The sequence below is a fragment of the Pygocentrus nattereri genome, chromosome 3 (genome assembly GCF_015220715.1).
Source record: "Pygocentrus nattereri isolate fPygNat1 chromosome 3, fPygNat1.pri, whole genome shotgun sequence".
Classification (NCBI taxonomy): Eukaryota; Metazoa; Chordata; class Actinopteri; order Characiformes; family Serrasalmidae; genus Pygocentrus; species Pygocentrus nattereri.
Window position 1 is genome coordinate 28,611,943 of NC_051213.1, and position 20,704 is coordinate 28,632,646.

Genomic DNA, 20,704 nt, shown 5'->3' on the forward strand with positions numbered 1-20,704 from the left:
TGTGCATCAGGCTTGTGAGAGTAAATGTCTTGGATCAGTTTTTGATTCTCAGATCCTAATATAGCAGTTTACTTGGGCACTCAACTCGACCGCCATGCCAAGGAAGTGCATCCTGCGCTAGAAGAACCAAAGCAAATGATAAATTAAGTCACTTTATGGACATTTGTGTGTTGTGATGCCAGGTAAGAAAAACAAAACAAAAAAAACAGCTTTAAAGTGTTTCATTTTAATTTACAAAACAAAAAACAGCTTTAAAGTGTTTTATTTTAATTTACAAAACAAAAAAACAGCTTTAAAGTGTTTCATTTTAATATATTTTTTTTTACATTTGTATTTTATTCCACTTGTTCAGAAGTAGTTCATTTCATTTTTGAGAAATGAAGGTGAGTTGGTGCAGGGTTTGCCCCCCAGCCCCCCCCCCCCCCCCCCCCCAATCTTCATTTTTGTCATTTTCCTTCCACTGCTGCAGTAGCTGTCCCATTTTGAAGGTATTGTCTAGAACATCTGAAAATCACCCACCACAGTACTGGAACCTATGGGACAGTCTTGTGTCTTTTTCTTAAAATAAATGGCCTTTTCCTATCATCATTTTCTCTCCACTCCCATCTGGCATTGCTCTCTGTATCTTTCCCTGAGTTCTCTTCTTTTTGAATATTCCTATTTCTTTTTCATGCCGTCACATGGTTTACGTTTTTTTTCTTCTGACCAGCGTTTCCGCTGCCCTCATCTATGCATTGTTCCAGAAAAACATCCAGGTCCTAATTGCAGTATTACTTTTATTATTTTTTTTATTTTTATTTTCTGTTTTGTTATTATGCATAAATGTTATTAATAGTGATGAAAATAATAAAACAAATGAGGATCACAGCAAAGACTACTTTGTGTGTGAGAATACTGAGCATATTAAATATACTGTTAAGTAATAAATACTCAACAAACTAAATACATATTTAATAGTAAACATAAGTAATTCACTCACATTATGCTAGGATCATTAGAGAAAGCCTAAACTGACTGGTGAACTCTAAAAACATAACAACCTTGGATGAAGTGAAAAATATAAGCCTAATCATCTACACATAAACAGGCTTATTTGTAATTATACAATCACCATGACAGACGACAGATGGACAGTATGTGTGAAAATTAGATTGGTTTGTTAAATTTGTGGTAAATGTCTAATGCAGTTTTGATTTATTTCTCACTTAAGCTCTTTAAGTTATAGAACTTAGGACCTCATTCAGTATGGTTCTCCACATGAGACAAAGTTTATACTGACTTGTGGATTGTGAAGAAAAAATTGAATAACGCAATAGAGAACTTTATATAAGAACATAGCGCCATTTTTACAACCTGGTTATTAGTAGCCATGTAATCAACCTATCTCTATCGATCTCTATTTTTATTTATTATTAAGTTTTTATTAATGCTGTGCCTTCAGACAAGGTCAAGATAAACTTTGCGTCACTAGCATGCAACCAATGGTACGCGCGAAGAGAACTGGAGATGGACGCGTTCCAATCGGTTCAACCGCACTTTAAAATAACCTGCGCACACGGAACGTGGCAGCGAGGAGTTCTGCTCACTCGCTAGGGGACATAGTTAGGGCTTGAGTGCGCGTATTGGTGCGCGTGCCGAATCTCTCTTGACCTGCGTGTTTTCGGTGGAAAAGCCGTTGCGCCATTTTAGAGGGTTGAGGGATTTTAAAGAGAGAGGTAAATCACAAGTTTATTAAAATGAGGCTGTTTAGGTCGAACAACAGGAGAAAATGACAATATATTTTAAGGCATGATACTGTAGGGGCAGTTGTTTTTTAATCGGTGGTTTAAAGGAGGAAAAGAAGAAAAAAGACCGGCTTGGGTGTTTTGGGTTTTCTAGCTACTTGTTTTGTTTACGCGTTAGCAGGAGGAGCTAAAACTTTCACTGTTCCAGTCCGATATGGCATCAAACCCAGGTACTGCATTCAGCACTCAGCTTAATCAAGCTTAACATTTTTCTGTCGCCGATACATAGCTGTCATGTCTTTAAGCAGACTTTTCAGATTTAATCTGACATCGAACAGTTCGCAGGTTTGCGGTTTAGCGACGAGCACCGAGTTGGTAACGTTAGCTTTAGCGCTAACCCAACTAGCCAGCTACTAAACTTATCCAGTGCTTTATTGTTGGACCGGTACTGTAGCCAGTTGTTAATATTATCAGTCTTTAACCAGTGTACTTCGTTCTTCTAGTCTAACCCGACCTTTGTAACGTTAGTTTCAGATCAACTAATGTTAAAGTTTGCATGTAAGTTAGCTGGTAGCTAGCCAGCATTAGCTTACGCTAATAAGCACATAGACCGAGCTAAGCTAGGCTATAACGCTACTGACACTGCGTAAAACGGTTTGATGCCGAGCCAACTTCACACTACTTTAATAAACGTTAAAGAGCCCAGTTCACATGACTTCCCTTAACTGCGAGTTTTGACGTTTCGTTGTAACAAAACAGACCGAGACTCAGGAAGACTTCAAAAGTCACCTGACCTCAGATATGAGTGAGCAGCTCATGTGGGCTGCAGGACTGAGCCTGAGAAGCGGGGTTATGTTATTCTGCTCGTTGTCTGTGAAGCAGTTTTTGAATTCAGTTGTTTTAAAGGTGGACTACAGAAATAAGGTTGTGAGCTGATGCTATTTTGGCCATATAAGCTGTATAAGTTTCCAGGTGTAATTGTTTGACACACCTTGTTTTGAAGTAAATAAGATGTCATTTGTCATGTGTTCGTTCCGTATTTAACCCATCCATCTAGTGAAACACCCACATACATGCACACTAGTGAACACACACAAGTGGTATCCATAGCGCTCAGGGAGCAATGGGGGGTTAGGTGCCTTGCTCAAGGACACTTCAATCATGTACTGTCGTCTGAGGGAATCGAACCGGCAACCTTCCGGTCACAGGCTGGTTCCCTGACCTCCAGCCCATGAATGCCATATATATATATATATATATAAAATATATCTCAATCAATCAATCAATTAATCAAAGTTTGCAGAGAAATGTGCAATTTATTTGTACAATGTGACAAATGCACTGAAATAAATAAAATGTAAGCATTCTAGCATAGTAGCCCAGTGGTTCTTAAAAAGGTTGTCAGGGACCCCCAGCCAGACGTTTCACATTTTTGCACAATCCCAACTTTTAACACAAGAACTGAGTTAAAATATGGACCATCTGGTGGTTCTAGAACCACTGGCATAACCATTCCTGTCATTCAGAGTACAATAAAGACAATCAAAAGTTGCCTTGGAATCACCTGTCAAATCCAAATGTCTGTCCTGTGCCTTTTTTAAAAAAGCAGTTACTGATTGCTGATTCTCAAATGATTACAGGGCCGTTGTGCATCCCTAGTGTCTTTGCAAATAGCAGGAAGCAGAAGTTCCGGCCTGCCTGCGTTAAAATTAAACCATGATTTGTTCTTCATGTGACTGCTGCTTTTTGCTTTTCATTATAATTGTTTGAACTGGCTTGGTGTCTATTTGGCAAGCATTGAACTGCGAGACCACAGGTTTTGTCAGCATGCAATCAGATTCTGTTGTAACGGATGTTGCAAAAACTATGCTGCTTAGTTTATCACCAAAGATGAGCACCAGCTGATGTTTTAGACGGAATAGTATGTAACTTGTTCATTTGTTCATTTATTTTAAGACGTGTTGAAATCCTGAGCCTATATATATGTGTTTGGTCTTAGACATGCCTGAGGTGCCTTCGTTGGGAATGGCCACGGCAGCTGGATCGCATGCCGGTGCCGGAGCCATCGTGCCAAAGGGCAGCAACAAACGCTCAGCAAGGTAAGGCTGGTTGTGCTTGAAGTCACGTCTGCTGTCAGACCCACACTGGTTCACAGTCCTGTAGTGTTACAGGGCAGTGCTGATTTGTGGTCACTTGATTTAAAAATCAAAAAGAAAACACTGCTCATCGGGTTTCAGACTTGGCTGAGGTGCTGAAGCCAGAATAGAAAAACTAAATGTTAAAAAGCATCCACACATTCAAAAAACCTTACTTTTTCACATTTGGATGCTTGTTTTAAAAATAATAATAAGGTTTAGTTGATATAGAGAACATGGTCCAAAATATCAATAATACAACCCCAATTCCAATTAAATTAGGACATTGTGTAAAACATAAATAAAAACAGAATACAATGATTTGATCCTTTTCAACCTATATTCAACTGAATACACTACAAAGACAAGATATTTAATGTTCAAAAGGATAAACTTCATTGTTTTTTGCAAATATTCACTCATTTTGAATTTGATGCCTGCAACACGTTCCAAAGAAGTTGGGACTGGGGCATGTTTACCACTGTGTTACATCACCTTTCCTTTTATCAACACTCAATAAGAGTTTTTGAACTGAGGACACTAATTGTTGAAGCTTTGTAGGTGGAATTCTTTCTCATTCTTGCTTGATGTACAACTTCAGTTGCTCAACAGTCCGGGGTCTCCGTTGTCGTATTTTACACTTTATAATGCGCCACACGTTTTCAATGGGAGGAAGGTCTGGACTGCAGGCAGGCCAGTCTAGTACCCGCACTCTTTTACTACGAAGCCATGCTGTTGTAACACGTACAGAATGTGGCTTGGCGTTGTCTTGCTGAAATAAGCAGGGACGTCCCTGTAAAAGACGTTGCTTGGATGGCAGCATATGTTGCTCCAAAACCTGTATGTACCTTTCAGCATTAATGGTGCCTTCACAGATGTGCAAGTTACCCATACCATGGGCACTAACACACCCCCACACCATCAGAGATGCTGGCTTTTGAATTTTGCGCCGAAAAAAAAAACCCAGACAGTCCTTTTCCTCTTTGGCCCGGAGGACACGACGTCCATGATTTCCAAAAACAAATTAAAATGTGGACTCGCCAGACCACAGGACACTTTTCCACTTTGCGTCAGTCCATCTCAGATGAGCTTGGGCCAGAGAAGCCGGCGCCGTTTCTGGGTGTTGTTGATATGTGGCTTTCACTTTGCATGGCAGAGTTTTAACTTGCACTTGTAGATGGAGTGACGAACTGTGTTCACTGACGGTGGTTTTCTGAAGTGTTCCTGAGCCCATGTGGTAATATCCATTACAGAATGATGTCGGTTTTTAATGCAGTGCCACCTGAGGGATCAAAGGTCACGGGCATTCAATGTTGGTTTTCTGCCTTGCAGAAGATATTTGAAGATATTATGGACTGTAGATGATGAAATCCCATGCAATTGCATATTGAGAAACGTTGTTCTTAAACTGTTGGACTATTTGCTGACACAGTTGTTCACAAAGTGGTGAACCTCGCTCCATCCTTGCTTGTGAATGACTGAGCCTTTCAGGGATGTTCCCTTTATACCCAATCATGACACTCACCTGTTTCCAATTAACCTGTTCACCTGTGGAATGTTCCAAACAGGTGTTTTTTGAGCATTCCTCAACTTTCCCAGTCTTTTGTTGCCCCTGTCCCAACTTCTTTGGAACATGTTGCAGGCATCAAATTCAAAATGAGTGAATATTTGCGAAAAACAATAAAGATTATCCATTTGAACATTAAATATCTTGTCTTTGTAGTGTATTCAATTGAATATAGGCTGAAAATGATTTGCAAATCATCATATTCTGTTTTTATTTATGTTTTACACAACGTCCCAACTTCATTGGAATTGGGGTTGTATATTATTAAAGAGTAACAAGGGCAAGACAAATATTTGATGCTGAAATATCTGCCCCCAACAGTAGGTAGGGTCTGTAGGTAGGGTCAGGTAGAAGGCCAGGATCAGAGGAACTGAGAACGTGGTCAGGGTAGTAGGAATGAAGAAGCTCAGCTGAATAGGTGGTGCTAAGCACTTGATGCAGAAACCTGGGACAGCTGTTTTTGTCTACACTGTGAGTGTTATCATTGATCAATCTACATTAGCCACAGTGAGAGTCTTCTTAGCTCTTAACATGTTTGGAGTTTTATTGATGATTTGATTGATGTATACATTTTTTCTGCTGAGTGATGAAGCTGTGTGGTTCACTTTAGAGACTGCTTTGATGCAAACTGAGTTTTGTGAAGTCAGAAATCCAGGCTAGCTGTCTGGTGGATTTTCAAACTGTTCATGTGTGGTGTTGTGGCTGAGGAGAAATCTGTTGTGCACTAAATATTTTAAAAATAAATAAATGCACATGTTATGTCTGTAAATGAATTGTGAAATCTGGGATTTTTGGAAGGTCGTAATAGTTTCGTTTGAATGGTTGTGCAATAGTGTATGTGGATGCCTAATGTGATATTTATTATCCTCCCCTCCTCTTTTATTTCCTTTTCAGCTCTGATTTTGAAGATGATGAAGGAAGTAAACTCTTCAGGTGGGTGCAGATCTGTAGTTCACCTTTTCTGTGTGACGTCTGCAACACGTAAAGCAGTTTATAGTATGTAACTATATTTTATCTCGCTGCCAGAGAACTTCATGGACTTTGAAATGTAACAGGTGACTTTTTTTTGCCCAAAACTCAGGGAAATTAATGTTCTCCTGCTTGGAAAACCAGTTCCCAGCATTTATCAAGTACAGACAAGCAAGAAAAGCTGAATTGCTGTTGGAGAGTATATGGTGATGTTTCATAAGCTGGAAATGTTTATTTGCTTTTCCCTCAGATGTGATGATGATGCAGGCGCCTCAAATGACAAAGAACGCTTTGCCAGGTATGGAGCGGACCTGGCTGACTGCAGAATCTTAATGATATTTAGATCAAAAAGTTTACTGTAAAATTAGTGCACGTTGCTTTTGTGGGGGGTTTATATGAATAATTTTAAAAATCATTTTTGAATAATATTTCAGCCCTCAGATGTTTTGACATGGTACAATCTGACACGTTTTGAAAACAGTTTGAGCACCCCTGGCATATCTGCATTTCAAGACAAAGAGTGACCACTATGAAGAATCTGAAATATATTATACTTTTGATTTCTTAACTGTTGTTTTAAAATATCCAAAATCTAAATTTTTTTAAATATGCACTTTATGTGTAGAAGAGTCCAAATATTTGACTGGTGCTGTATACTGTATATCCCTGTACACTCCCTCTGTTCTGCAAGACTTAAAATGCATGTTCACATCCTAGTCTTTTCTTTTGAGCACTTTCCCTTTTCCCTGTCCCCTTCCTTTCCTCTCTCTTTCTTTCTCCCTCTCTCTCACTTTCTTTCAGGCGCTCTGAAGAGACCTTTTTTCTTCTCACTTTATTCTTTCACCCACTCACTTCCCCCGTTGTAAGATGAAATTGTCTTCTTGTTTGATTTTTTTTTTTCCTTTTTCTCATCCTTTCTTTCTCTCTTCTTCTCTTACACTGCTGTGTTTTTCTGCCATGTTCCCTCCTTCTGTACTGTTCATTCCTCTGAATCTTGTGTGGCCTGCACCTTTTTTCCTTCCACTTGCATATTCACTCTACAATGCCTTCAACTTTCACTCCTCCTCTTTTCCGTCATCATCTGTTATATTTTTCTGATCTTTTCTCTCTATCTGTTGCTCTCAAACAACGGCCGTCATGTTTTTACCCACCTCCCATCCTCATCCATGACCTTTGCCCCATGACCTCCTGGCCCCAGGGAGAACCACAGTGAAATCGAGCGGCGGAGGCGGAACAAGATGACCGCGTATATCACCGAATTGTCTGAGATGGTGCCCACGTGCAGCGCCTTGGCAAGGAAACCAGACAAGCTGACCATTCTGCGCATGGCCGTGTCACACATGAAGTCGCTGAAAGGCAGCGGCAACACAGGAGCTGATGGAACGTACAAACCGTCCTTCCTCACTGACCAGGTAACATGATGACGTGCACTGGTAGAGTTGTCACAGGTGACAGTTACTCAGTAAATCTATTAAAATGTTCCCTCTTGGTTGTAGAGTAGGGTATCACTGCAGGCTGGAAAACCTTAAAATGGGAGGGAAATAACTTCATATGGATGGACCATAGCTCCAAATGTGAGCACACAACCCAGAGTGCTTCGCTATTGGTTGTTGAAGTCTGGTTAGTTTTCTTTGAAGCTGCATTGCATGCAGTCAAAGCATGGACAGTTTCTATTTTATTATTATCTTTTTATTTTAAATAATCTGAAATATGCTTCGGGCTAGATCTGCATTGTAGTCTAACTGTCTGAAAGTTATTCTTCCGACTTTTTTGCTCTGATCATTGACCTTTTTTTCGCCAACAGAACCTAAAGCTGACCTGCGTTTATTTTTTCATCTAAATATGAAGCTTGTTAAGTTATTTATATCTAAGGATCTGTGCACTGTGACCTTTAGGCGAGTGAATGTCAGTGATTCAGATGTTTACTTTAATTTTCATATATTTTCATATGATTAATTAAATTTATTAAATCATTAAGCCTGAGGCAGCAAAGGCATTCTCATCATTTGAATGATTCAGTTTGTACGTATTACGAAACCTTTGAGGTCATCGGACCGTAAACTTTATTTATTTAGATAAATGGCTTCATCGCACATGTGTTTTTCACTATAATTATGTTGGTTGCAATGTCACATTAAAGATAGAAATGACCTGACACCTCTTATTTTAGGTTTTACAAATTAGAAGAAATGCTGCTGTTTGATGTATATTAAACTGTTGTTTAAATAAAATAACAGCATTTGTAACACTGAAATAATGTGTAAAGCACTTAGTCTTTAACAAGTTTAGCGCAAAACATAGTAAATTGTACCCACGAGAATTAAGTCAGTGGGCATAAAAAAACGGAATAACAGTCGCCCATTTGAAAGTGCGTTTCCTCATCGTCTTGCTTTAACTCTGCCAAAATGAAAATGTTTTTGCAAATCAGTTTGCAACTGCATTTTCACTGACAGCGAGACCCTCCTGTCAATGAAATGCTGTAGGTGGGATGTGTGGAGGAATTTTTTAGTGCCTTAGTGAGTTTTCAGAGGAAGTGACAAAGAGCTCTAGTTGTACTGGCACATCAGCAGCCTCTGCTAGTGACATTTTAACATTCGCCAACCAGTCTGTAATAATTCTGTAGAGCGTGATTTTTGTGTGGAAGGGATTCTTGATTGACTAGCAGAGCATGTGGCTGCATGAGCACCTGCCCTGCACACTTAAGTGCTTTCCTTGCTTTAAGTCAACAATTACACAAAGCCTGGGGTTGTTATCGAGCTGGGCCTAGTTTTCCAAAATCATCAGATTGTCAAGATCTTTTAACAATACTGGTAAAACAAGTGTTCAATGTGATGGTGGCACTACCATTTAACAGTGAACTTTGTGCTGAAGTGCTTTCAGGAAACTCTGTCCTGATAAGCTAAATAAAGCGTGGGAGCCGTGAAAACATTTAAAAGTGCAGGTCACTGTTTTTCCAGGACCTAGACTGGGAAACACTGGGCTAACCCACAGTGGCCCTGCAACTTCTTAGAAGTAATTTCTATTATTGCCTGTCCAGGTCTTCTGACAGCTCTGTGAACCTCTGCCTAGAGCTGGCCATTCACTTGATGCTTGTGATGGCCAGAAGCTCTTCTGTTCGTTCAAGAATCACTTGACCACACAAAATGACAAGAAATTACATTTGACACATTTATCTTCGTCCTGGTTGCTATTTTTTGTAATCATCCGTAAAATCCGTTTTATTGTTTATTCTTCCTTATTATGCCATTACTTGTAAAAAATAATAATAATAAAATAACCCTGTAAAGTTACAGAAAAAGACAACAAATCAGTAAAACGTTGACTTTGTTTCAGTAATTATCTTGATTCATGCGGTAGCTAGTTTGTAGAGCAACTAAGTATGGTCTGTAACAAGGCTGTATGTTTAGTGTTTCAGTTCACTGTTTCTCTACATCAGTTTTGTGAAAGACAAATTGTTGCTGTGAAAATTTCATAACGAATGGATTAATAGAAATGCTCTAAAATGGATGGAATAAGCTCTCCTTGCATTAAGTTCAATAACACAAAGAAAGTTGGCCCTCTTGGAGTTGCTTGTTTTTCTTTGGACAGTGACGAAATACTTGTGTGCAACCAATTGAAGGAAAGTGTTGAATTACATACAGGGGGAAGAACTTTGAGATAAATATTGTCAAATGCAGCCCTTTTCATAGTCCTGCCCTCCGATAACAACCCCCTCTGTCTCTTTGTTTAAAGGAGCTGAAGCATCTGATTTTGGAGGCAGCTGATGGTTTCTTGTTTGTGGTGTCTTGTGAGAGTGGACGCGTCGTTTACGTCTCCGACTCGATCACGCCTGTTTTAAACCAAGCTCAGTCTGACTGGCTCGGATCATCTTTATATGACCAGCTCCATCCAGACGACACAGACAAACTGAGGGAGCAGCTCTCCACCAGTGAAAATGCCAACAGTGGTGAGGAATCTGTCCCTCTCTCCTCCTCTCTCCCTACCTAGCTCTAATGCGTTTGGTCAGACAATGGTTATCACATAAAGGACTAGCAAGAGAATGAGTGTTCGCTACGAAACGGTGAGGACTCTGTGTAGTGTGAGGCACATGCACAGATTCTTAAACAGGTGTTTCTTTTCTCCTTTTAGTATAGGCAGCTGTAACTTTTTAAATAACTGAGAATATGTAACCTTAAAATAACTTTCGCTCGCTCTCTCTGTCAGGGCGGATGCTGGATCTGAAGACTGGTACGGTGAAGAAGGAGGGTAGTCAGTCATCCATGAGGATGAGTATGGGGGCACGTCGCTCCTTCATTTGCAGAATGAGGTAAGGGAGCAGGTGATTTTTATCTTCCGCAGCCTCTGAACACCTGCTCTGTCTTTTCATAATTCCATGAAATGCTTAAACTAAAGACAAGTTTGAATTTGATGGTGGTTTTGTGTTGTTACATTTTTTTTTTTTTTTTTTCCTTTTTTCAGATGTGGAACTTGTCCTGTGGAGCCAGTGTCTATGAATAGGCTCAGTTTTCTGAAGAGCAGAAACAGGTAAATCAATCTCTCTTTTCTCTCTTCTCTCTTCTCTCTCCCTCTTTCCCTCTTTCTCCCTCTCTCTTCCTCTGTCTTTCTTTCTCTTTTCTCTCTTTTTCTTTCTTCCTCTCTCTTTTTCTCTTTCACATCCTCTCTTTCTCCCTCTCTCTCCCTCTCTCTCCATCTCTCTTCCTCTGTCTTTCTTTCTCACATCCTCTCTTTGTTTCTCTCTCTCTTTTCTCTCTTCCTGTCTTTCTTTCTCACATCCTCTCTTTGTTTCTCTCACATTCTCTCTTTGTTTCTCTCTCTCTCTCTCTCTCTCTCTCTCTCTTCTCTCCTTTTTTCTCTCTCTTCCTCTCTTTTTCTCTTTCACATCCTCTCTGTCTCCCTCTCTCTCCCTCTCTCTTCCTCTTTCTTTCTCACATCCTCTCATTGTCTCTCTCTCTCTTTTCTCTTTCTTCCTCTCTCTTTTTCTTTCTCAATCTCTCTTTGTCTCCCTGTGTGTGTGTGTGTGTGTGTGTGTGTGTGTGTGTCTCTCTCTCTCTCTCTCTCTCTCTCTCTCTCTCTCTCTCTCTCTCTCTCTCTCTCTCTCTCTCTCTCTCTCTCTCACATCCTCTCTTTGTCTCTCTTTCTCTTCTTTCTCTTTTTCTCTTTCTCATCCTCTCTTACTTCCTCTCTCTCTTTCTCATCCTCTCTCCCTCTCTCCCCCTCTCTCTCTCTGTCTTGTCCTCTCTCTACCTATTTCTCTGTCGATTTTCTTTCTTTTTTATTTTATATATTTATTGTTTTTAAACTGAGTCTCACTCCATTGTCAGGAGTGGTTTGGGCCCTGCTAAAGATGGAGAGATTCAGTATGTGGTGGTTCATTGCACTGGATACATCAGATCTTGGCCTCCTGCAGGTAATGCACACTCTATCAGATTGCGACATATGGTTTTCTCTTTTTCTACAGAACAAATGGTTTTTGTGTGAGCCTGTGGGACTTTTGTCCTATGTCTTGTGTGAGTGTCTTGAGTATTGACATCCACACTGAATGCACTGCTGTTGTGTCTTAGCAATTAAAAACATGCCTCTAGCTGAGAGCTGTGGAATTTCACAGAACAATCTAGAGGAAGTGGCCACCCATCAAAGTAGCTATTGTCTGCAGGGAACTGATGCACTGCCTGTTTGTCCGAAGTGCACAAATCTCCAGGGCCTTAGTTCTGACACTTTGTTCATTTTATGACATTCTCTCATGCAGCTCTTTTTGCGTCTTTCTCAGGCGTTTCCCTTTCTGAAGATGAATGTGACAGTGGCCAGGGGAACCGGTACTGTCTGGTTGCCATTGGAAGGCTACAGGTAGAGAGTGTGTGCAAGAGAGACACATTTAGTACATTCTTTCCTTTTGTGATCTCTAAAAAGTTTATTAGCTTACCCTCTTTCTAGTTTGTCAGTATGTTGTATTAGAAAGTTCTTTGATGTCCTGATTTGCTTTTGTTGTGTAGGTAACATGTTGTCCCAGTGACAACAACGTGAACAGCATCAGCATCCCTGTAGAGTTCATATCACGTCATAACTGTCAGGGCGCTTTCACATTCGTAGATCACCGCTGTTTGGCCACAGTGGGCTACCAGCCCCAGGTCAGTGTCTAAAGCACAAGTAACCTTTTGACACCACTGGTCTTTACCTGTTGCTGTTCTTGTCTTTTTAAAAGTACAGATAAGGAGTTACATTTTGCTGCTACAGTAAGCCTTTTTATTTGGAGATTTATTTATTTTGTGTGTGTTTTGTAGGAGCTATTGGGGAAGAACTTTCTTGAATTTGCCCATCCAGAGGACCAGGGCTTACTCAGAGATAGCTTGCAGCAGGTATGTCTGTGTATGCAGGTGTCTTATTAGTATATTCTCCTGCCTTGTCATTTATTCAGAAGTTTTGATGGTTAAGCTTTGTCTTTTTGAGCCAGGTGGTTAAGCTGCGTGGTCAGGTTCTGTCTGTGATGTTCCGTTTTCGAGCCAAATCGCGAGAGTGGATCTGGATGAGAACCAGTTCTTTCACCTTCCAGAACCCGTACTCGGAGGAGATAGAGTACATCATCTGCACCAACGCAAACGTCAAGTGAGGTTTAAATACACACACTCACATACACATTCATGCACTCCATTCATACACTTCTGTGGCCCGACCACCCATTCAATATGTTTCAAACATGGTCACAAACACACATGAGATGGTCTGCTTGTTTTTTCGGTGTCTTGAGTACTTATATTCTGTGAAACAATTTACCAGAGTGAAAAAGTGTTTTGATTGGTGTGAAGCTTCTGTAATGCTTAGTTGACTTATAATTTTGTTTAATTTTGATTTAAATTAATGTGATGCATACTTGTATGATTTTATTCAAATGTAGATTGCTTTTAATCATTGTTTGTGATCCTTGTAACATTGAATTGTCAGTGCTATGACATCCCCTTAAATTATGAGAGGCATAAATCAGGATATATGACAGCCTAAGTCATTTTTTCTTTGTACTTTTCATACATCCCATTCTCACTCATAGTAATGCTCTAATAATTCTTCTCCATGAGGATGTTCAGTAGTGAACCAGTAATTAGCAGCAGGACTTATATGGATTAAAACTAGAATATATGGATTAAAACTAGATACTTTTTTTCACATGTGTAGTCCAGTTTATTAGAAACTCATGTTATGCTTCTGCTTACTGGCCACTAAGCAGTCTGCCTATGTTATAGGACCATTGTGTGTGTGTGTGTGTGTGTGTGTGTGTGTGTGTGAGCGAGCGAGCGAGCGAGAAAGTTCACTCTGACCATCCTATCTCCACTTCTCCTCTCCCTCCAACCCCAATCCCTCCCTCCCTGTTCTGTGCGACAGTAAAGCGCCAAATCAGGATGCCCTCTCCCCTCTGTCCTCCCCAAGGGGGGCACTGCCCCCTTCTCTGGGGCAAAACAGCCCTAACTGCCCCTCTGCCTCCAGCCCGGGGCAAATAACTGCCAGGTGAGACCGGACATTCCGCCCCCTCCCACCCCCCAATGCAGCTATGGGTCTCCAGGTTTGCACTGTACTGGACTCCCCTCGTTTAGCTCCTTTATTTAGCTCCATTTGTCCTTCTCTCTTTCCTCTTTGTGGTGATCGGTCTTTTTCTCTGTGTCGGGGTACAGATGAGTAGATCTAACAGCATGACTTTAGGAACTCTGCCATTCCTCTCTGTGCAGTCCTTGGGGAATACGCTGCTGGTTGCCAGGTGACGGGTTTGTGATGTCGGTGATGGGTGTTGGAGAACATGGATATGTTGAGTCTGTTCTAACGGTGTTCTCCGTCTCTCTGTTGTGTAGGCAGTTGCAGCAGCAACAGGCAGAGCTGGAAGGCAGTGCAGGGAGAGAGGACATGTATGAGGCTGGACAGGTGTCTCTTCCTCAGGTAAATGCATTCTTCCTGCTCTCAGATGTACTGTAGACTAACTTGAAGGATTATTGTGTGTCTGATGAAGAGAGAACTTGATTGATTTCTGAGTTGTTGAAACGTTGATTTTATCTCTCTCACTTTCACTTTTTCTTTTGCTTTCTCCAGGTTCCAGTGCAGTCAGTAGGAGCTGTAGGTGCTGATCCCAGTAAGGCCGTTTACCAACTTCTGTGATGACCACTGAATTGATCTCTAAGCACACGTGCACACCCAGATGCAAACATTAACATATCTCTCTTCATCTCTGCCCCTCCTCAGATCACTCAAAAGTTATGTCCACCAGTGCACCCCCAACTGGCCAGCAGGTTTACCCTCCAGCCGCCTCGTTCAGTGCTGCAGCTCGGCCCAATGAACCCTTCAGGTGGCTCTGAGAGAAATACACAGACTAAACCCAACAATCCACTGTCTTTACCAAAACAACACTCGGTCCTTCTACCATGCTGTCAATTGTCAAATATTGAGCGCAGCAGGGTTTTTTTTTCTTTCTATCTTAACTTAATTCTGTTAGCTCCAATTTGTTGGCTATGTATACTGGGCTCATTCTGTATGCGGGTGTACTCTCTGTGTCCAGGTCACCAGCAATGGCACCGCAGATGTCACAGCCCCCTCCCTCTGCTGGTCAGCTCCTTGCACACATGTCCCGTCAAAGCGCCCCCACTGGACCTGTGACCAATGGCACCAGCCCGATCCAGGCACAGTCAGGCAGCACAGCACCCCCTGGAGCCTGGCCTCCCTCGCGCCCCCCCTTCAGCTCACAGGTAAGCTACAGACACAGCAGCCTGTGAGTACTCACCTGACTTTTTACAGTTGTAGGTCTAAATTCCGATTGTGTTTGTGTATCTAGCAGGTGGGAGGACAGACAGGGAAAAGTCAGTCACCTCAGTTTGCCTTGGGAACCTTCAGCTCTGCCCCTCCCTCATCATCATCTTCCTCTTTTGGGCAGATGGGCGGAGCTCCAGTAAATGTTCCATCCAACACATCCAGCTACCCTCAGCTCAGTAATCGCAGTAATCCCTCTACCAATGGCTACAGTAAGTAGGGCTGCAGTTAAAAAAAGCTATTTTATTTTGAAAAAAAAGAAAGAAACATGTTATTTCATTAGCAAATGTCACAACATGCAAATCAGGAGGTTATGTTCTAGTTTGGCAATACTGAATGTTGCAGTAATGAGCGGTTCAGGATAGCAGAAGAAACTTTCCAGCCATCATCACCATTAAAACTGACCAAAAAATGTTAGTAGTTTTTTTTTTTCTTTTCTTTTCAGTGAAGGCACTAGTGATCATATTTCGTATTCCATATGATCTTTAAGCCTCTCAAACCTTGCTTTCTATTGTAACACTCAGCTGCATCAGCTTTAACACTATTTGCAATGTAATAGTTTCCCAAGGACCTGGACAGCAAGGTAGAATTATAATCGGAAATAAATGCAACTGTGAGGTTTCAAGCTATCCAACAATAAAAAGCAGTAGTGTTTGGATTGCACCTGAGTTGCCACCTTAAATTAGAGCTCTGAAGCTGATTTTAACTGATTTAAGCATTGAGTCTCTCAGGCCTACTTCTGAGTCCCAGGGAGTCTTCTGGGTTTTGTCAGTCATGATTAGAATAAACCAGCTACATCGACAGGAAGAATTCATTTGACTAACATGCAAAATAGCCAGCCAAACCTTTTATATTTGTGCAAACAGCAAATTGTTGTGTCATGCAGTGCAGCGCTCCTTGCCACTGATGGGTAGCTAGCATTGAGCTTAATAAATAAATAAAGCGCTGTCCCTGTCTTGGTGACTCCAGGCTCTGTACCAAACTTTTGGCATGGCGTCCCTGAAATAGTTATCGAAAGACATTTTATTCAAATGATAATGGAGTGAGTACAGAAAATACAGTGGTATTTTACCAAAAGGGTATTAAACTTTGTGTCGTCCCTTACATTTTGTGTCTCTCTCTGTCTCTCTGTCAGATGATGTTAGTCAGGCTGGGTCGCAGTTCCCATCCAGACCAACAGAGGCACCAGGGTGGCAGCAGTGGCAGAGCCAGCCCCACACACAAAGCAATGCGGACACACATCCTCACATACAGAATAACCAACCAGAGATGTTCACCGTGAGTAGCGCATGCATATGGACATACAAACACATACAAACTTGTATAGATACCTTTTCTACAGATGATATATCTTTCTTCCCCTCCAGGACGTTCTGTCCATATTGGATCAGTCTGCTAACTTCAGCAACGAAGATTTTGAGGAAATGCCCATGTTCCCTCCTTTTGCCGAGTGATCCATCTCATCCTCCCTTCTTTCCTTTTTTCTCCCTCCAACTGTCTCTCTTCTCTAGTTTACCGATCACACCAAGAAGAAGCAACAAGCGAGAGAGATTGTTTAAAGCCATAAAGTAAAGGAAAAATAGAGGGTGGCGAATAGATAGTAGCACCCAAAAACTCCAGGGCGTTTTTGAGTTGACCTTGATCCGCTGCGGAAGTGGCTCTGTGTTAAAACCACGCACAAGTGCACAAAGTGAGCACAACGAGTCTGACACACTGAGTTACTGCCCCTACCCCCACCTCTCCAGAACACCCACAGACACACATTTGTGCAGGTTCAAATGTCAGATGCTACTTTCTGCTCTGAGTTGAAAGCCTGGTGCAGCACAGCTTATGTGATGATAGAGTTGAGTATAATTATTGCACTATGCTTCTTTTCTTAGTGATCACAATCAGTTAAAGAATATCGTTCCCTTTTTTAGCATGGTCACATGTCCCTATTAACAAGCAAGTATGTTTTTTTCCAAGGTTTAGGGATTTTTTTTTTCTTTCTGAGTAAAGTTTTCACTGTTAATTTTGTGTTAAAGAAAAAGCTGAAGCCCACACAAAACATTCATCAAAATAAACGGCTCCCCTTTAATACATTGCCTACATTTTGCAGCGCTTTGCTTCATTTTCATGCAAGTGTCTTCCTTGGTATAAAGAGCAGGTTTTGTCTACATCATTTTTTGTGTAGGTTTTTTTTTTTATTTTCATCTCCAGTTGTTAAATGCACTTACTGGAAATCTCTTCCTTGGTTTAAACACCTGAATGGTTTGAGTGCTGGTGAGTGCTGACATCACAGCAAGAGTATAAAATGTATGGGCTTTGGTGTTATTCACGAGTTTGTGCAGGTGTCAGTTGTTCCTTCAGTTTTGCAGTTTTTTGCAAAGAAAAATAGCACAGTGTTCTTTTTAGGATGTTATTGCACAAAGAAAACATGCCTAGATTTCTTTTTCTTTTTAATGGAAAGCAAGCTGGGTGTCCCCAAACCTTTGCCGTGTAGTGTATTAGTTGCATATCAGGTTGTGCATGTTTTGACATGCAAACAGATATTCAAACACACAAACTTCTGTTCCTCCTCCTCTACAGTTTGTCTAGCTTCAAGTGTGCTCTTCCTCCTTTTCTGTTTTTTTTTTTTTTTTTTTTAATTTTTTAAACTCATTTTTGTAAGTACAGTTACATAGAAAGCGATAAAGAGTAAGAGCAATAATTATGAGCAGGAATCGAGTATTTTGAAAGCCATCTCATGTTGTTATTCAAATTGGTGTTATTATAATGTAATTATGAGACAAGCATTCAGGGTTTCTTGTCTGTCAGTTCACCTTCATTCTAAAGTCTATAAAGTAGCCGCAAAATTGGCATTAGTTAATTGTTATATGGTCAGAGAGCAGCTGTCCTTTGCTAACTCTTAAATATCTAGGCGAATTCAGTATTTGTATAGAAATGAACTTTGTTACAATCTGATCAGCTCAGCAATTAATGTCTTCATTTATTTCATCTTAATTTTGTTAAAAATATCTTTATATTTTAAAAAAAGAATTGACGTGTGAAATCTCGGACAGTGAACCTTTTTGGATTTTCACCCTTCAGTCCACACCGCTGCTGTTGGATCTACAACTCTATCAGTTGGACCGTCTCATTGGTTCAGAGAAAGTTTGTTGGTTTCTTTATTTCTCCATTTTTAAGCTGCGCGTTGTAATCCAAAGGTTCATTTTCAGTCTGTTTTGAAGTTATGGACATCATGTTGATCCAAACTTTTTTTTTAAATTGAATTTTAAATGTCTGCATTTGAATTTGGGTGCATGACTTGCTTTCGTGCTAATTCACATACTGAAAACTGTTTAAAGTGGTGTTTTTTGTTTTTTTTCTTCTCCCTTTCTCAGCCGTGGCGAGGTGTGTTTGTTGTAATGTAATTGTTTGTTTTAAACCACTTTGGTTTTTCATCCAGGTATTTACAATGATGTGAATTGCAGTTTATATGTTCCACATAGATTCACAAATATATAAAAATATATGTATATGAAATGTTAAACAAGAGAAAGATAAATGTTTGGCTTTTTGTATTAAATTGTTACATTGTCAGAATCTGTATGTGCTGCGTTTTCTATAATAAGAGTCTTAGAATGAAATAAGTGAACACATCACAGATCATACATTTGTCTGATCAACAGCTGATATGCAAACAAGCAAATTATACATATTTTACACTGCCATTTAGCTTTCCTATGTTTTATATTTCATATCATTTTCCTGCGGACGTCACTCACATTTTCAGGTGATTCAAACGTGCATAATTTTGATGGGGAGTATTTTTATTCCAAGCCATCACTTTAGTGTAGTTCCCACTCGTCTCTCTGTGCTGTAAAGGATCTGTTTAACCACTGTGGTTTAGGTTTACCGCCCTACTCCTCTCTCTCACTGTCCCAGCTTTCTTCTTCTCTCACCGTGTTTCTCTGTCTCTCCTATTCGTCTCTCTCTCCTCCTCCCTTTCTCTTTTCTGTTCTCACCCTGTTCTTTTCTTTCTCTGCCTTTTCTGCTCTTATCATTTTCTACACGTCTCTGTTTACTTGCTTGATGGACAGTGATGGCTGTTAAATTGTGTAGGGTAGGTTTCCTATTTCACAGCTTGCTCTTTTTCACTCCCCAACACAGAGATGACCCTTCACCTGTCCGTCATTTCATCTCATCTTATTATTCGTTTATTAATTGTTAAAGCTTTAATGGCACGTCTGTCTAAATACAACCGCCCGAGCAATTGAACATTATGCGTTTCTTGCTCTTTTTCTCTTTTCCTCCGTTCTTCCTGTTGGTCTCCTGTTCCTTCTCTCTCAGTTGGCATTCAAGCAGAGCCAATCAGGTGTAGTTCAGCTTTCAACCACTCTTTCTCTCTGGCACATGCAGCTGTTCCCTTCTTCCTTTCCTTTCTTAACTCACCTCTCTCTCTCTTTCTCTCGAAAGATATATATATATATATATATATATATATATATATATATATATATATATATATATATATATATATATATATATATATAAAAAATGAGAGAGAGAGAGAGATACACTGCTCAAAAAAATAAAGGGAACACTTAAACAACACCAATGTAACTCCAAGTAAATGAAACTTCTGTGAAATCAAACTGTCCACTTAGGAAGCAACACTGACAATCAATTTCACAGCTGTTGTGCAAATGGAACAGACAACAGGTGGAAATTATTGGCAATTAGCAAGACACACTCAATAAAGGAGTGGTTCTGCAGGTGGGGACCACAGACCACTTCTCAGTACCTTTCTGCTTTCTGGCTGAGGTTTTGGTCACTTTTGAATGTTGGTGGTGCTTTCACACTCGTGGTAGCATGAGACGGACTCTACAACCCACACAAGTGGCTCAGGTAGTGCAGCTCATCCAGGATGGCACATCAATGCGAGCTGTGGCAAGAAGGTTTGCTGTGTCTGTCAGCGTAGTGTCCAGAGGCTGGAGGCGCTACCAGGAGACGTAGAGGAGGCCGTAGGAGGGCAACAACCCAACAGCAGAAATGCTACCTCTGCCTTTGTGCAAGGAGGAACAGGAGGAGCACTGCCAGAGCCCTGCAAAATGACCTCCAGCAGGCCACAAATGTGCATGTGTCTGCACAAACGGTTAGAAACCGACTTCTTGAGGATGGTATGAGGGCCTGACGTCCACAGATGGGGGTTGTGCTCACAGCCCAACACCATGCAGGACGCTTGGCATTTGCCAGAGAACACCAGGATTGGCAAATGCGCCACTGGTGCCCTGTGTTCTTCAGATGAAAGCAGGTCACATGTGACAGACGTGACAGAGTCTGGAGATGCCATGGAGAGCGATCTGCTGCCTGCAACATCCTTCAGCATGACCGGTTTGGCAGTGGGTCAGTAATGGTATGGGGTGGCATTTCTTCAGACCCGTTGTGAGACCATATGCTGATGCGGTTGGCCCTGGGTTCCTCCTAATGCAGGACAACGCTAGACCAGTGTCAGCAGTTCCTGCAAGATGAAGGCATTGAAGCTATGGACTGGCCCGCCCGTTCCCCAG

The 20,704-nt window shown here is 40.9% G+C and overlaps 1 protein-coding gene across 4 annotated transcripts; it reads left to right on the top strand.

Annotated features, from left to right (window-relative positions):
• The first annotated feature begins 1,657 nt into the window (after positions 1 to 1,657).
• Positions 1,658 to 18,737, top strand: arnt (aryl hydrocarbon receptor nuclear translocator). 4 transcript variants are annotated; one of them, XM_017681804.2, is made up of 21 exons: positions 1,658 to 1,954; positions 3,724 to 3,823; positions 6,321 to 6,359; positions 6,646 to 6,693; positions 7,594 to 7,807; positions 10,128 to 10,341; positions 10,599 to 10,701; positions 10,854 to 10,919; positions 11,717 to 11,802; positions 12,163 to 12,239; positions 12,386 to 12,520; positions 12,674 to 12,748; positions 12,844 to 12,995; positions 13,767 to 13,889; positions 14,228 to 14,312; positions 14,463 to 14,502; positions 14,613 to 14,715; positions 14,926 to 15,112; positions 15,202 to 15,385; positions 16,309 to 16,451; positions 16,541 to 18,737. In XM_017681804.2, the coding sequence occupies exons 1-21, from the start codon at positions 1,939 to 1,941 to the stop codon at positions 16,625 to 16,627; spliced, it is 2,277 nt and encodes a 758-aa protein (XP_017537293.1). In that variant the 5' UTR covers positions 1,658 to 1,938; the 3' UTR covers positions 16,628 to 18,737. The 4 variants fall into 4 exon arrangements, with proteins under 4 accessions (XP_017537293.1, XP_017537292.1, XP_017537296.1 ...); XM_017681803.2 differs by having other exon boundaries at positions 1,659 to 1,954; positions 15,199 to 15,385; XM_017681805.2 differs by having other exon boundaries at positions 1,681 to 1,715; positions 15,199 to 15,385.
• Positions 18,738 to 20,704: the final 1,967 nt, after the last annotated feature.

What these genes read in the sequence shown, in the direction of transcription:
- arnt (XM_017681803.2), top strand. An exon ending in GAAGGAAGTAAACTCTTCAG is followed by an intron (nt 6,360 to 6,645) that starts GTGGGTGCAGAT and finishes CTTTTCCCTCAG; the next exon opens with ATGTGATGATGATGCAGGCG. An exon ending in CGTCCTTCCTCACTGACCAG is followed by an intron (nt 7,808 to 10,127) that starts GTAACATGATGA and finishes CTTTGTTTAAAG; the next exon opens with GAGCTGAAGCATCTGATTTT.